This window comes from Helianthus annuus, chromosome 4 (assembly GCF_002127325.2).
Source record: "Helianthus annuus cultivar XRQ/B chromosome 4, HanXRQr2.0-SUNRISE, whole genome shotgun sequence".
NCBI lineage: Eukaryota > Viridiplantae > Streptophyta > Magnoliopsida > Asterales > Asteraceae > Helianthus > Helianthus annuus.
Window position 1 is genome coordinate 31,882,869 of NC_035436.2, and position 16,341 is coordinate 31,899,209.

Here is a 16,341-nt window from a genome sequence, read left to right on the forward strand (position 1 = left end):
ATCCTTCTTACACTTCTTACAATTAGAAGCGTTTGTAGAATAACTTGACCCATTTTTATTGATAGGATAAAATTGTGATGTTCTATAAATGTTTATTTATTTAGGTTGATAAATTAAAGAGTTGCCTATACCGGCCTGTCTGGTATCTTTTTTTTTTTGTTGTCATAATTTATAGGGTACCTTGTTAGTCCAATGGGCTACTAGACTCAAATATAGGAAAAGCCCACCAATCACCAAGTTAAGTAGTATAGTAGTAGTGTAGTACGCCATTGTTAAAGATTACACCTTTGAGTTAAATGTCATTTTAGTCTATTTAGTTTGGGTCATTTTGTCAGTTTAGACCAAAGATTTCATTTTTCGTCTTTGGGTCCAAAAATGTTTCACCGTTGCCATTTTAGTCCACTGGGTTAACTTCATCCATTTTTTTTGTTAACGAGAAGGGCAATTCGGTCATTTTAAATGTAAATATGTTAACTAGAAGCCAATTCAGCCATATAAAATGACCGAATTGCCCTTCTCATTAACGAAAAATAATAGATGAAGTTAACTCAGTGGACTAAAATGGCAAGGGTGAAACCTTTTTGAACCCACAGGTGAAAAATAAAACCTTTTAACTAAACTGGCAAAATAGCACAAACCACAAGGACTAAAATGGCATTTAACTCTTACATCTTGATGTAAACTAGCTTTTAGGCTGTGTTTAATGTGGTAATGCCCCAAGTGTTAAATGTGGCCGTTACCTTGGCGTTAAACACCGCCACATTGGGCGTTATCCACGGCGTAAAGACACCAGGCAAGGCAGGTGAGGAAGAAAGGTGGGCCCACTGTCTTTTCAGCCAATCAGTTTCATCCTCCTTTGTTTTTGTAATTTATTTCTTTTGAATATTATATAAAATTAAGTAATAGGTGGTTAAAACTTGTAAAACCATTACACACCGAAGGTGAAAAAAGATTAGTAAGAAGACATAACATGGCCATGAATAAAACTTAAAAATTAAAAATACAAGTCTTACACGGTTCATAACCACCAGCCGAAAGTAGCATACCCGAATGAAAAGCATTGTGATATTAATTAATCTCTTTATAATACAAGCTACGATACGTCAGGAATGGGGTCTTAGAAACCTTCAATGCCATCCCCGGAAACCATTCAGGCCGAACAATAATTAAAATGTTCAAGAAATAATTCAACAAGTCGAGCTTACGAGCACAAATAGCGGCTTGTCACCTAGCCGGTCCCGACCCTGAAATTACAATCCACGTACAAAAGTTGTTACACACACAGCTGTAATATACATCGTTAGACGAATTAACTAATGACCTAGATCATCCACCAAGGCACCATCAAGTAGTCGACGTACACACAGCAAAATGAACACGTTGAGTTGACCGAAAAGAAACTTTTTTCCCATGCTAAAATTATACTATTACAATAGTAATCTAAAGCAATTTGTGACGTGTTGTGCATTAAAAATGCACCTTGGACAACTTTTTTTAGCCATGAGACCCCGTTAAAAAAAAACTCATGACCCCACTAATACCATGTAATGCGTCGCATGCGCTTTACCCACTTGACAATTTCCCTTTTGTAGCTAAATGTTTTAGTTGACCCGTTTGACGTAAAAACACAACGAATACTAGCCCATTCACAAGTAAACGGGTTTGACCTACCACCTCTAAGTTGACCTTCGTCAAATAATCTAAAGAAGTATGGATTTGATCTCCTAGATCCTTAAGATGTATTAAGATGAAATTTGGTTTTGACTCGGAGATCACTATGGGTATACGCTTTTAAACCTAACCATTTACGTGGGTATGAAGAATACCCAGTTTTATAGGTATCAACCCTATTCCTCCAAACCCATCCTCTTAAAACAAACATACTCAAACCGATGTGCACGCCCAAACACCCCTTAAAATAATAAAAAGAAAGGCCGTACCTTCAGGTCAGCTAATTCAATGACACAAGCACACTCGACTACATCCGCTCCGACCCGCTCTGCAACATATAACAAGACAGAAAGAACAAAAAAATACACAAACTATCAGTATTACACAGGCAATATGTTATCATAAAAATATATGATATAAGTTAGAAACTGTGTTGCGACCCGCTTTGACCCAAACCCAGTTGACCTGGACCCATTTTGACCTGTTACCCGACCTACCAAGTACCAACCCGTTTTCGATGAATTATGCTTACCAAGTAGCTTGATTGCAGCCACCAAGGTTCCACCGGTTGCAATTAAATCATCTATTACGAGTACACGTTCACCCTTCTGTACAGCTCCAACATGCATCTCCATTATGTCGGTCCCGTATTCCAAGGAATATTCTTCTGATATAACCTCTCCTGAAAGAACAATAAAGGCTCGAGGCTTACTATAGCACCTTACAAAACTTGTTTATTGTTATTAAAGGGTCTACCTGCATGTCTGTGTTGGAAAAGATACAGTTGATCACGATGTATCAAACTAACTTTACCACACCTAATATATGCTTATATATGTGTGTGTGTGTGTGTTACAAGTCACTATCCAAAAACCTAACTATCAAATATTATGTAGACATATATTCTTTACATTCAAGTGATAGAACTAAAAAAGTCACAGACGACAAAATCATACCAGGTAACTTGTTGGGTTTTCTGATGGGAACAAATTTCGCGCCAAGAGCCAATGCAATAGGAGGACCAAATATGAACCCTCTTGCTTCAACACCTGCATTATGACACTAAATTCAGTTAGCAAAATCAACGAATTAAAAAATCAACTAGAAATATCAAGAAATAAACTGTGAACAATGTGTAGCTGGAAAGGAATGGCGGGAATAATTACACAATCAGGGTACTAACAAAGTGAAGGAACTTCAATGAGAATATGTTCTATGTATTAAATACTCAACTCAAGCCACATCCATGATAATCTGCCCCTTTAGTCTAACCACAGTCCGATAGAATGATAAGAGTTACGTTTAATCTTAAGGAACCAATGTCATGGTTAGAGTGAAGACCAACAAGAAATCACATAAGATGGAAAAATGGCTTCATGAAAATGAACATGATGGCTTAAATGGGTTTTTGAAATAAGAGGATCAAAGCAGATATGCCTTGGTGTTAGGAGGATAACTAAGATAAACGCATGATAAGAATTAGAAGAGATTTGTCATGCCGATGATACGATAGCATTGCAAAAAGAAATAATCATAATCAGGGTGGTAATAAAAGTTATTAATATGAAGACTTACGAGTTAGCCATAAATCCCTTATAAGTTTAGGAGCCTCATCACAAAAAGAAATATTTCTTGGAATAAAGAAGGTTTTCAACATGAGTTTTGAAATGAAAAAGGCATAAAAAAACTTCCGAACGAGTGGTAAGTGGAACAACCAGTAAACCAGCTAAAACACCTCAGTGAAGGTAAGAAAATAGAGGAAGGACACCAGACCTCACAATGCACTGTATGTAAAACAGTAAAAGAAAAGTACTACAAGATTCACAGGAATCAAAAGGTGAATGCCTTGAAGACATTACAAGCATTCCAAGGATAGACCTTATGAGTCATCTTTTAGAAATACACACAGACTCGCTGAAAACAACTGTTGTGAGAGGCTTCTTGCAAAAATATAAAAATAAATAAATAAAATACAATTATACAAACACACACACTTGTTTCTGATTTGATCAAATCCACTCCTGATAACATGTGTAATTCTGCTAGTTTTAAAGAGAAAATTAAGACTTAATTATGAGTCATGTTTTAAAACACAACACATACACACATATACTGATACATAGAACCAATAATATGTTGAGAACTGCGAGAACCATGTAATTGCTTTAACCCTTGTACTATTTATCATACAAATTGACTAGAATGCATTTAGATCTTATTTTGAAAACATGATTTTTATCGTCTTTTGTCTAAGTGCATATGTGCACATAGATCTTAATATCAAATTAAGTAAATTGCACATAGAACTTAATATCTTATTAAGTAAATTGCACATAGATCTTAATATCTTATTAAGTAAATTGAGAAATAAACCATTTTTTCCCAATTTTACCCTTCAATTGAAGCTATACGTAGACATGCTTATACAATTCTCGCAGGTCTCAACATAACATTGGTTCTTAAACAAACGTGACCAGATTTTTTCTCAAAAACTTAAGATTAAATCATGCTTAACCTAAAAACCAAAATGGCCAAACTTAAACTATTATCTATTAAACAATATCATTTAATTAAGTACACCAATAAAACCAAAATGTCCATCAAATCATACTTCATGCAACCAATAAAAACATTACAGACTAAAGCTACAACAAGCATTAAACAAACACCTTACCGGCAACAACAGAGATATTTTTCTCTCTATACCTCTCAACAAACAAATCAATCGTATCCTTAAACGCCACCGGATCAAGCAACATCGTCGTAATATCCTGAAACATGATCCCTACACAGAAATACGATCAGTTAAAAGTTCAATACTCTCGTGACGTCAGCAATTGAAAACCTAAATCGAACAGTTAAAAAGTTCAAAACTCTCGTGACGTCAGCAATAGAAAACCTAAATCGATCAATTATCAGTTCAATAATCTCGTGAAGTCAGCAACAGAGACCTAAATCGATCAGTTAAAAGTTCAAAACTCTCGTGACGTCAGCAATAGAAAACCTAAATCGATCAATTATCAGTTCAATAATCTCGTGAAGTCAACAACTGAGACCTAAATCGAACAGTTAGAAGTTCAAAACTCTCGTGACGTCAGCAATAGAAAACCTAAATCGATCAATTATCAGTTCAATGATCTCGTGAAGTCAGCAACTGAGACCTAAATCGATCAGTTAAAAGTTCAATACTCTCGTGACGTCAGCAATTGAAAACCTAAATCGAACAGTTAAAGGTTTACGGTGTGTACCTGGCTTAGGGAAGTCCGGTATGACGCGAATTGACGATGAAATACGAGAGATACGAACGTCTTTAACGGCGGCATCTGTTTGATTGTGATCGGAGTTAGTTGCCGCCATTGTTGGAGAGGTTTTTTGCTGTACGGATGGCGGCGATGAAGCTAGGGTTTGACACAGAGAGCACCAGTGAGAACGATGGGGGGGTTTTGTAATGTAAGTGAAATAACGGAATTGCCATTGGGAATACTTCTTAATATCTAATTGAGAAAAATGTCCGGATAGTCCCTGTGGTTTCGCCTTTTTTCACCTATAGTTCCCAACTTTCTAAAATTACCTGAATAGTCTCCAAGTTTTCATTTTTTGTTCCCGGATAGTCCATGGGTCTAACTTCAGTTTGTTTTCTCTGTTAAGAGGGTGTGAAATGACAAAAATACCCTTTCCTTAAAAGCCAAACCATAGGGACTATCCGGGCATCTTCTTCATTTTTATTTATAAAACCCCACCACCACATTTCATCTTCAACCTCCACCCACCATCACCCTCCTCCACCATCCACCATCGTCGGCTGCCGGTCATCCAGTGCCTCCAGCCGGATGCCGGTTATCCTTTTCTTGAGGATCTTTGTAGATCCGTTTAAGTAGAAGACGCTCAACTGGAGATCAAGATAATGTACCCGCAGGTCATATGATAGCAACCCGCAGCTACTTCTATCATATGCTTGCATTTTATTCACTGCCGCCACAAATTCCTTGCTGCCAGATTTTTAAGCTTTGATTCTTCCACAATTGGCGTGGGGTTTCTTCTTTTGTACTCTTCACAATTCATATTTGTATGCCATGGAACCCTACAATTGATGCAAAAAATACCGTGGCATTTATAACATGTTATAGCTCCAATTTCATCAATCGATCCAAGAGCTTCATTGTTGACATCAATGTGGAGCATTTAGGATAAGGACAGTAAACTTTTTCTGTCACCAGAATGGAATCTTCTTTCAGTCGTTGTCTCATCATCTCAGTAAACTTCGGGTTCAAGAATTTCTCACAGCTTTCAATTCTTAATTCATTCTCGCAACCTTCATGGGGGCATTTTGGTAACACACCATTAAGCAGTTTCACCTCTACATGTTGCTTCACACAAGAACAGCAGTATCGGTGTGTGCAACCTTCAATTGAAAAGAATTAGCCTATAGATTTATCATCTAAGCATATTACACAGTTTTCAAGCTTTTCTTGAGTTGATTCCACCTTGCTTATCTGGGAATTTATTGCTTCTCTCGCAAGCTTAAACGCAAACTTGACATCTTTACGAGCAATAAGGGAATGCTCACAGTATGTAAAGCTTTTCCAAAGGAGATTCACTTGATCCAAAAAGTTTATAATCTTAAAAGGATGACCGGCAGCCGGCCGGAGGCACTGGATGACCGGCAGCCGGCGATGGTGGGGGGTGGAGGAGGGTGATGGTTGGTGGAGGTTGAAAGTGTGGTGGTGGGGTTTTATAAATAAAAATGAAGAAGATGCCCGGATAGTCCCTATGGTTTGGCTTTTAAGAAAAGGGTATTTTTGTCATTTCATACCCTCTTAACAGAGAAAACAAACTGAAGTTAGACCCAGGGACTATCCGGGAACAAAAAATGAAAACTTAGGGACTATTCAGGTAATTTTAGAAAGTTAGGGACTATAGTGAAAAAAGGCGAAACCACAGGGACTATCCGGGCATTTTTCTCTATCTAATTAATATGAGACTAGGATTTTCCACCACGCGTTAGAGTATACGGTGTGGGCATGGAAATCTGGCGTGCCCACAAAACAACCCCGTGCTTGGCGTTTTTCACGGCGTTGTGTGTAGGGCAGAGGATTCTTCACTGGCGTATGAGGCAATTTGGTTGGCGACGTGACGCGAGTTGATTGGTGGTTTGTGGTAGGAGACTTGTGATTGGTTAGTTTTTTTAAACACTAGGTGGGGACATTTCCACGCCCAATACTACCTCGTGCTTTCTTTTTAGAGTAAATTACAAGTTTTGTCCTTTATGTTTGTCCCAAATTTCAGGTGCTATCCTTTACCTTTAAAATTGATAAGTTTTGTCCTTAACGTTTCAAAATCCTGCACGTTATGTGCTGTAAGGCAAACCCAGTTAGAATTTTCTGTTAAATTATGTCATGTGCAATGCACACAAGGGTAAAACAGTCATCCCCCCCCCCTTGTGTTTCCCCCTTTTAGAACCCTAATAACACCCCATGTTCATCCCCAACCCCAATTCATCTTCATATCATCTTCATCAACTCATCATCATCTTCTACACCATCCGATGTCAATTGAGCCTGCAATGGTTTCTTGGGCCAATATTCATGCGATTGATACAGTAATCAAACATTCCACTAGTCAACAACAACAATGGCTTCCTCGATCTCCTCCCTCAAATACTCCGACGGCCTAACCGTCGTCGGAATCTCCATCTGCACCGCCATCGTCTGCGAAGCCATCTCCTACATCCTAATCTACCGCACCACCTCCTACAAATCTCTCAAATCCTCCATCGACCGCGCCTCTAAGAAGCTCGAAACCATGAAAACCGACTCCACCGCCACCACCGTCTCCAAAAAGTCCAAAACCAAAAGATCGATCGCGTCGAATCCTCCTTGAAAGAATCCAGCAGAGATTTATCGCTTTTCAAGCTCAAATCCGGCGGAGTTGTTGCTCTTGTTCTCTTTGTTGTGTTCGGGTTTTTGAACAATTTGTTTGAAGGTAAGGCGGTTGCGAAGCTGCCGGTTGTGCCGATTAGGATTGTGCAGAAGATGAGTCATAGAGGATTGAGTGGAGATGATATGACGGATTGTTCTATGGCGTTTTTGTATTTTTTGTGTTCGATTAGTATTCGCATGAATTTGCAGAAGTTTCTAGGGTTTTCGCCGCCTCGTGGAGCGGCTGGTGGTGGTTTGTTTCAGATGCCGGATCCTGCTAAGACGAATTGATGAGGAGTGAGGTATAGATCTGTTTTTGTATTTTAATTAGCTGATCTGTTGGAAATCTGGGGGAATAATTAGATGATCTTGATTGGTTTACACTATGAGATTTGAAACATTAGTTGTTAATTTTATGATAGACATTTGCTATTTAAATGATATGAAGATGAATCGGGGTTGGAGTCTTGGAGATGAATAAGGGGTGTTATTAGGGTTTTAAAAGGGGGAAACACAGGTGGGGGAGGGGAAATGACTGTTTTACCCTTGTGTGCAATGCACATGACCTAACTTAACAGAAAACTCTAACTGGGTTTGTCTTAAAGGACATAACGTGCAGGATTTTGAAACGTTAAGGACAAAACTCATCAATTTTAAAGGTAAAGGACAGCGCCTAAAATTTGGGACAAACATAAAGGGCAAAACTTGTAATTTACTCTTCTTTTTACCATGCCCTCTTACTTACATGGTTGTCACATGACGGTTAACGCCTTCTCTTCATGCCTCTCCACACCGAATGGTCTTACAACGGGAATGCACGGTAAAGAATAATATGAAGCTACAAAATATAGATGTGTAAAACAACAAAAAAACGAAATAAATGTAAAAATTAGAAGAAAATGGTGAAATGGTGTTACAACCTGAACGAACAGAAAAAATGTTGTTGGTGATGTGATGTTGCGCCGTTTTCAAAAAAAAAATATTTATATTGCGTATTTGATTTTTGTAAAAAAAAACTAACAGATGAAAGTAATAGGAGAAAAATAAAACTATTGTGTTAAAACGTATATTATTTATAGTATAGGAGGTTAATTTGCAAATTTTGAAAAGTAAAAAAAAACATTGTGATCGTTATAGTGTTTTTATGATGCGTTTTAATATATATTTTTGAAAAGTAAAAAAGACATTGTAGTCGTTATAGTGTTTTTATGATGCGTTTTAATATATATTATAATATAATATGCTTGGGAATATGTTTGGGAATATGTAGTGTTTGTGTAAATTAGCTCGTTAAAATTTCAAGTTGATTTGTCTTGAGCTTGCTGGTTTGTATACATGTTTGAACTGAGGTTGAGTCGAAAGTATGTTGCTTGTATAAAATTTGGGGTAAATTACACTTTTCGTCCTTTATGTTTGTACCTGATTGCAACGGATAGCCTTTAACTTCAATAATTACAGTCACAATCCTTTATTTGCAAAACCTATTACACTCTACGTCCTTTGGCACTAACCAAGTTAAAATTTTCAGTTATGTTTATTCATTTAAGGGTATTCTTGTCAATTCATTCTGTTATTTAAATAAAACCTAAAAAATTGCATATGCACATTATCTTCCCCAATTCCCCAATTTCCTAACCCTAAAACCCTAACCACCACATCTTGCCACCTCAACAAAATCTGTAACCTAATTTGGAAAATATACTTAAATACGTATCAACAAAAACAATTTCAAATAACTCACACTGTCATCCTCTCCAGAATCACTAGAATATAACGATTCAACACAAATTCCACTAGCAGAATTAGCTCCAAACTTTGCAGCAATCGCAGAAGAAGAATTAGCCGAAGATCGCATCGCTGTTTGTGCAGCAGGAATCTGAATAGCAAACACCACAACAGCAGTGGGGGTTTAACCGACCATTCGAGCTTCGAGTTTGGCGATTTTAGATGGCAACAATGAGTCAGATTGATTAGAAGAGTTTGAGGTAAAGTGTAGAAGCACATCTTCTGACATTGTCGATCGATTAGGTTGAATGAAACCTTGTTGAACCTACATTCAAGACAACAGAAGCTAGAATTGGATGGAAATGATGGTAAAGTGAGATCGCATGTCAGAATGGAAGCTTTTCTGACAAGGATCGGAGTATGCTGATTGGGGATTTTGGAGAATTAGGGTTTTTTTTAAAGAATTCTTTTGTTTGGCGTTAATAGGTGATGACGTACAGGTGGTCAAGTGGAGGGACGAGCGGAAATGATATTCAAAGAGGTTAACCATTCTGAGTAAAGGGTGAATCGTAAACATATACTTATTTTAGATTCATTTTTTTGGGTTTTATTTAAATAAAAACATGAATTGAGTAGAATACCCTTAAATGAATAAACTTAACTGACAATTTTAATCTGCTAGTGCTAAAGGATGTAGAGTGTAATAGGTTTTGCAAATAAAGGATTGTGACTGTAGTTATTGAAGTTAAAGGTTATTCGTTGCAATCTGATACAAACATAAAGGACGAAAAATGTAATTTACCCTAGAATTTGAGTTGATTTAGCTTGTGAGCTAACTTGAGTAAGTTAATTGTTTGTTAGCTCGTATTAATTGGTTTTTGCTTGTATATTATTTCAAAATTTTACAAAATCATCAGATTTGAATAAAAAATTACTAAATTTTGATTGGTCGTGTTAGCTGATCACCCAACCTTCACATATCAGCAAATAATAGAATCGAGTTTTCATTAAATTCTATAAACTTAGACCAAATCCTTTTGAGTTTTGACACATTAACAAACAATCATGTTACTATTGGTCATCGATATACACTTCCTTTAAACACCAAACCCTTCAATTTATGTGGATTAAGATATATGTGACCTAAATTCATATTTCGACACATGAACTCCACATGCAAGGTTAATTATAACTATTTTTTTATTTAATAAACAATGTAACTACAATAAAACTAGGTTACAATATATGCAGGGGCACACCTTTATAGTGTACTGGGGTGCTTCGGTTCCCACTGTTTTTTTTTTTTTTGTCGTAGTGTTAATTTTACCAAAAATTTGTAGAAAACAAATTGTAGAAAAAAAGTAGTGTAAGGCCGGCCCAAGGGTAAGCTAAATGAGGCTTGGGTCTTGGGCCACCAAAACTATAGGGGCTCCACAATTTTATGAAACCACAGTCCATTTATAAAAGATTTAGGGTGTGGGTTATCAACAGATTGATTGTTGGTAGTGTAGTGGTTTTGTGTATGTATGAATGTTGGTGAGACCCGGGTTCAAATCCCTGGTTTAGCATTTTTTTCTTTTTTTAAATTTTAACACAATCTTTCAAATAATTAAACTTGGGCCCTTTAAGTTTAATTTTCAATTACATACATTTTTTTGGAAAAAAGGCCACAAGATTTTACTGCGCCTTAGGCCACCAAAATGGTTGAGCCGGCTCTTGTAAAATATTGGATTTTTAAGAATATGACATCCACTGACTTTTCGTTCAAACTCGAATTCATTGTGATATACAATACTACAATGTGCATTTTTATAACCAAAAAACCACCATTAAATTATTCTTGTGAAGTTGTGATAAACAAATTTAATTGTATTGAAAATCCTTTATTGTGGAGTTACTTGGTCGAAAAAACACATGTTTTACATCATATACATATACCATCTATATAACAATTTCCAAACCCATCAATAATAACTTTGAATGCATGTTTTTTTATGAGAAAACGTGAAACCCGGCCACAAATGATAAATATAAACGCCGAAACAAATTTCATTTGACCAAAAAAAAATCTTAACTTGATTGAGCCTGCGAAGATGCAAACAAATAGGGTATTATGAAAGTATGATAAAAAGACAACAAATTTTAACGTGAAAAACCTCTAAAAATAAGAGTAAAAACTACATGACTACCAGAGCCGTTTCAAATCCACTGTCACCAATAATAGAGTAATACAAAGCACTATCACCAATAATAGAGTAATACAAAGCATTCTCTAGATAAAACTAGAGGCATACAAAATCGTCATATACTTGGCACAGATCACTTCAAGCATATGGAACAAAAACAAAACAAGTAAACGAGTAAGAGGTAACACTAACGAGTAATTAACAATTTCTGAAATTTCTCTTGTCTTCACTGTTACGTAAACCCAATATATTCAACCTCTATTTTCTTCTCGTGCGTAGGCAGAAGCCACCACTCAGCGATCATAAAAAATAGTTAAATGTCAATTTAGTCCATGTGGTTTGGGTCTTTTTGCCAGTTTAGTCCAAAGGATTAAAACGTTGCTATTTTAGTCCAAATAGTTTTAAACGTTGTCATTTTAGTCTACTGGGTTACCTTCATCCCTTTATTCTGTTAACTAGAATGGCATTTCGGTCATTTTATATGTAATTCTATTAACTAGAAGGGCAATTCGACCATATAAAATGATCGAATTACCCTTCTAGCTAACATAAAAAATGGACAGAGTTAACCCAGTAGACTAAAATGGTAACGCTTAAAACTATTTGAACTAAAATGACAACATTTCAAGCCTTTGAAATAAACTGGCAAAATGACCCCAAATAGACTAAAACTAGAAAAGTAACCCGCCGCGATGCGGCGGGTACTCGCTTAATAACTCTGGTCCTGTGCTACTGCCCCTGTCACATTTGATGCAATCCCCGAAGGGTTGGTGGTAGGGCCTTATTATACTTTTGGATCTCGACCAATAAGCTAGTTGCCAACTGGCGTTATTGCTTCTCCAACATAAGGTAATCCGAGAGCGTTTTCTCCCTTAAGTTTCTTGTGAGGCGGACAAGCTCTGCCTACAAGAATATGATTTCCACCCAACTAGAGAACAGAACACAACGCTTCAAATTATGAAATTTCTCATAATATAGTTACATGTTATATGCTGATAAGCCAAACTATATATGAAATTACGTAATATTCTGGAAGATTTGATGTTTTTGGTGGCATTAGTGCAATACAGAAACCAGAAACAATCTCTATTTTCATGTTATTTTCAATTATTAAACTATACATTGTTCTAAACAAAATTGATAGCTAATCAAAATATAGTTGTCAAAAGCGCAAAGCACGCGCCTAGGCGCAAAAATGGGCTTTTTTTTTTTGAAAAAAACGGTGGTCAGGCGCGCGCCTAGTCGCAGTTTAAAAGTTTTAGAAAAACACAGCACCAGTTCAACCAAATTCCAGTTCAGAAACTCATTTTTTGCACCCCCCTGCGCGCGGGTAGGACTTGTGGTAAAACATGTCATAAAGCTATAATGGAGTAGTAAAGGCTTTACCTTATAAACAGCCGCTCACTTTGTTCCCACACCAATGTGGGACAAAGTATTTACCACCTTTTGCGACTTTCATTCACACATCCAAAACTTCCAACATATAAGGCCTAAACTTTTGCTACTAACTATTAGCTACATGGTCTTAAATGGCATATGTAATAGTTTTTTTTATTTTATATGTGGAATCTTATTTATTTCAAAGCATAACATATTTTTTATATTTTTTTCCTCTATGTGCGCTTTTCTTAAAAAAGCCCACACTTTTTTGCGCCTAGGCTCCGGGCGAGGCCGATGCGCCGCGCCTGCGCCTTGCGTCTTTGACAATACTGAATCAAAATATTGAGAATATATGTACGACTGTCACAAACTGTAATCTTCTGAAAAATCAAATTATATTCATATGCATGCTCTCAAGGTATAGCCAAAGTTCATACTAATAATGTGCAAAATCGGGAAAAAAATATTAACCTTTTAAGAAAGCAACTTACAACTGCCATGTTATATTGTTATGTGACAAAGAAGCTTGGGCAGAATCTTTGGTCTTGAAAACAATGTATGAATTAACCCTGCATTCACCAACCCATTTACATTTAGTTAACAATAATAAAAATTTGTAACCAAATTGTAATCTTATGCCCCCTCCATAACATGCACGTATAGTCTTGGTTTTAAAAAAAGCATGAAGAGATCCAATGCATTTAGGCCCTAAAATCCAAAACACGAGGGGTTGCTCTATATACAACCAAAAGTCGCATATCTATCTCTTTTATGCATCAGCCTTTTAATCAAGTAAACCATTCATAATCCCTTCATCATCCTATCGGTCATTTTACATAACAGCCTTTTCTAGACCCTATATTTGACCCGTTTTGACCCGCATGTACATGAAGCATCGCCTCGAGCCTCATGCTCAACTTTTATGATCAAGCATACAACTTTATAAACACTATAAATTTTAAATAAGAAATCTGATCTATCTATTCATATAACCTGTCAACAGCATCATTCATTTTCTTCTTGATCACAACACCCTTTCTTGGAGTTTTATCCTGTAAAAAAAAAACAAATCAAACCAATAAACTAAACATTTTACATCATCTAAACTACTGTAAATTCAAACATATTAAAAAAAACTCACATCTAATAAAGGAATAGATCGAATTCGAACGGATTCTATCTCTCAAAACTGACTAAACTCTTTCAACAATGCCTTCTTCTTCACCTTCAAAGGCAGATTCCCAACAAACACATTTCTTGAAAGCTTCTCTTCATCATCAAATCCCTCTTTCAAAACATCCAGCCCCTTCCTCTTCTCCCCAATATACTAAAAGAAAAAAAACTAAAGACATGATCAAAAAACTAAAGCATATTGTATTGTTTACTAATCAATCTGTGGCACCTCTGAAGCACGATCTTCGGATCATTAGAGACTTTGAAATCGAGCTCAAACCATCGTTGGATCTTGGGATACAGCAGCGGACTCGAAACGGTGGAACGGTCTGCGATGGCGGTGACCTACGGCTGAGTCATGAACTGTTAATTCCGGCTGTGTGTTTCAAAACCCCCAAACTGGACAACCAGATTGCAGACGTCCTCAACACCTTCACTATCTGGTTTCAAAAATCCCAAACTGGAACCCTAGTGCATCGATGCCAATCTGGTTGTCGGATTCGTCGCCATCATCACCTTCATCCGATTGGGGTGATCGGCTTCCTCTTCCTTTCATCGATTTCTCTCTCACGTCGTTCTCTCTCATTCTGTCTTTCTCTCTCTAAATGTGTGTTTATGAGTTTAGGGTAAAATGAGTAAAAAGGAAGAGGCGTCGCCACAACTACCGTAGCTCCTCCACCGCAGACGTCGGTTGCTGGCAGCCCTACCCTACCTCTCCGTTCTCTCTCTGCCTCTCTGGAACTCTCAATTTACACACGTATGTGTTTTTGGATAAAGTGAGAAAGTTACAACCACATTAAGCCATAGTACATGACACAATGCACAAAACAAACTTTAAGCTTGAAGTACAACATCTAATGCTTACAAATGTTATAAATTAGAGTGATATATAATTGAGATTTAACTCATAAACAAAACAAAAAACACAAGCACAATTACCCCTTTTGTTTATGTTTCTTGCGTCAAAACTTGGCCCACAAATACATCAATCCTTTCCTTTTGTTTTGGACGTCAGTAACCCACAAGGCCCAAAACCACAAGTTGAATTCTTTTGTTTTTCTTTATTATCATTAAATAAAAATAATAATATAACCCATGTAGGATAAAAATAAGTTGGGTTTCTCATGAGAAAAACAACCCAAGAGTTTTACATTATAAAGGACTTTTCGTTTTATTTGTTGTTAATACAATCTCATCTCATAATTGAAGATATTATAGGACAAAAATCATGATTTCCTTTTGATTTATGTGAAACAATAATACTTGGATTATAATGCTATAACAATATGCAGAATACATAGATATACTATAAGAGATATTATTTAACCCGAATGAAGAAAGATAGTAGAAGCATATTTGGAAGAGAAGGTGTTCAACACCATTCCTTTCAAACAAATTTACCACTTTTCGCATCTCGCATGGTACAACATTATTTATACCGCTAGAGCTTCTTCTCTATTATTCTGTATATTAATTAGAACATATAATCAAATTAGTGAAAGTGATACGCTAATTAATCTTGTAATAAACAATTTGAAATGCACTAAAAACAATTTCACTGTGGTCCAACAAAACTTACCACAGTTGTTGACCTAATTTGATGATCAAACGAAGAATATTGGGTCAGAACTAGCAACCAACATCTAAAAAGGATACTTATCTGATCAAAACCTAGGGCATGTTTGGCTTAACTTATTTCTGACTTTTTTAAAAGGACTTTTGGCCAAAATAAGTCAGGAAATCCTGACTTTTGGCAAATCCCCCTCACAAACAAAGAAAAGCCAAACACTTATAAAAGGACTTTTGCCCTTCAAAAGGACTTTTACCCTCAAAATAAGCTAAGCCAAACACGCTCCTAGTTCTCTTCCTGATGATCTTGGTCTGGCATTTGCACATGTTCACCCCAACTCCTTTTTTTACACATTAGACCCCTTGTAGTGGTTCGCGATTTGTGCATTTTTTTGAAAGATAGCGCCCCGAACACCACGACGGGCGGCGCTATGAGGGCTTTTTTGGTGGGTGGCGCCATGCACATAGTGACGCTATGAGTGTTTGGTTTTCAAACTTTGACCAATCAAAAATAGTTAAGGGTTTTTATAATTAATTAATAAAATTGAAAATTAATAAATAAGTAATGATGGGTATGGGCTTTATGACTACGGGCTCTAGTGATATAACGCCGCATAATAAAGCCCCTGTGTGACGTGGCACGACACGTGTCGCATAACGCCCACAAAGGGGCTTTATGACTACGAGTGACCTTATAACTCATTGTAACACACTGATTA

At 36.6% G+C, this 16,341-nt stretch overlaps 1 protein-coding gene, 1 long non-coding RNA gene and 1 pseudogene across 3 annotated transcripts; 1 reads left to right on the forward strand and 2 right to left on the reverse strand.

Annotated features, from left to right (window-relative positions):
- Nucleotides 1-956: 956 nt before the first annotated feature.
- LOC110929612 (adenine phosphoribosyltransferase 1) lies at nt 957-5,138 on the reverse strand. Of its 2 annotated transcripts, XM_022172771.2 has the most exons (6): nt 4,920-5,136; nt 4,346-4,456; nt 2,628-2,720; nt 2,204-2,353; nt 1,941-1,999; nt 957-1,244 (listed from the first exon to the last, which is right to left on the reverse strand). In XM_022172771.2, the coding sequence occupies exons 1-6, from the start codon at nt 5,026-5,028 to the stop codon at nt 1,188-1,190; spliced, it is 579 nt and encodes a 192-aa protein (XP_022028463.1). In that variant the 5' UTR covers nt 5,029-5,136; the 3' UTR covers nt 957-1,187. The 2 variants fall into 2 exon arrangements, with proteins under 2 accessions (XP_022028463.1, XP_035845038.1); XM_035989145.1 differs by lacking the exon at nt 4,346-4,456 and having other exon boundaries at nt 4,920-5,138.
- Nucleotides 5,139-7,278: 2,140 nt separating this feature from the next.
- LOC110927966 lies at nt 7,279-7,880 on the forward strand (annotated as a pseudogene).
- Nucleotides 7,881-11,535: 3,655 nt separating this feature from the next.
- On the reverse strand, nt 11,536-14,861 carry LOC110929611. Its single transcript, XR_002587285.2, has 5 exons — nt 14,283-14,861; nt 14,022-14,207; nt 13,874-13,932; nt 13,372-13,449; nt 11,536-12,428 (listed from the first exon to the last, which is right to left on the reverse strand). It is a non-coding gene; the product is annotated as an uncharacterized LOC110929611 (long non-coding RNA).
- Between the last annotated feature and the right edge of the window lie 1,480 nt (nt 14,862-16,341).

What these genes read in the sequence shown, in the direction of transcription:
- LOC110929612 (XM_022172771.2), bottom strand. Translation starts at nt 5,028, where the DNA reads ATGGCGGCAACTAACTCCGATCACAATCAAACAGATGCCGCCGTTAAA. An exon ending in AAAACCCAACAAGTTACCTG is followed by an intron (nt 2,354 to 2,627) that starts GTATGATTTTGT and finishes TTGTTCTTTCAG; the next exon opens with GAGAGGTTATATCAGAAGAA. An exon ending in TTGAATTAGCTGACCTGAAG is followed by an intron (nt 1,245 to 1,940) that starts GTACGGCCTTTC and finishes TTGTAATTTCAG; the next exon opens with GGTCGGGACCGGCTAGGTGA.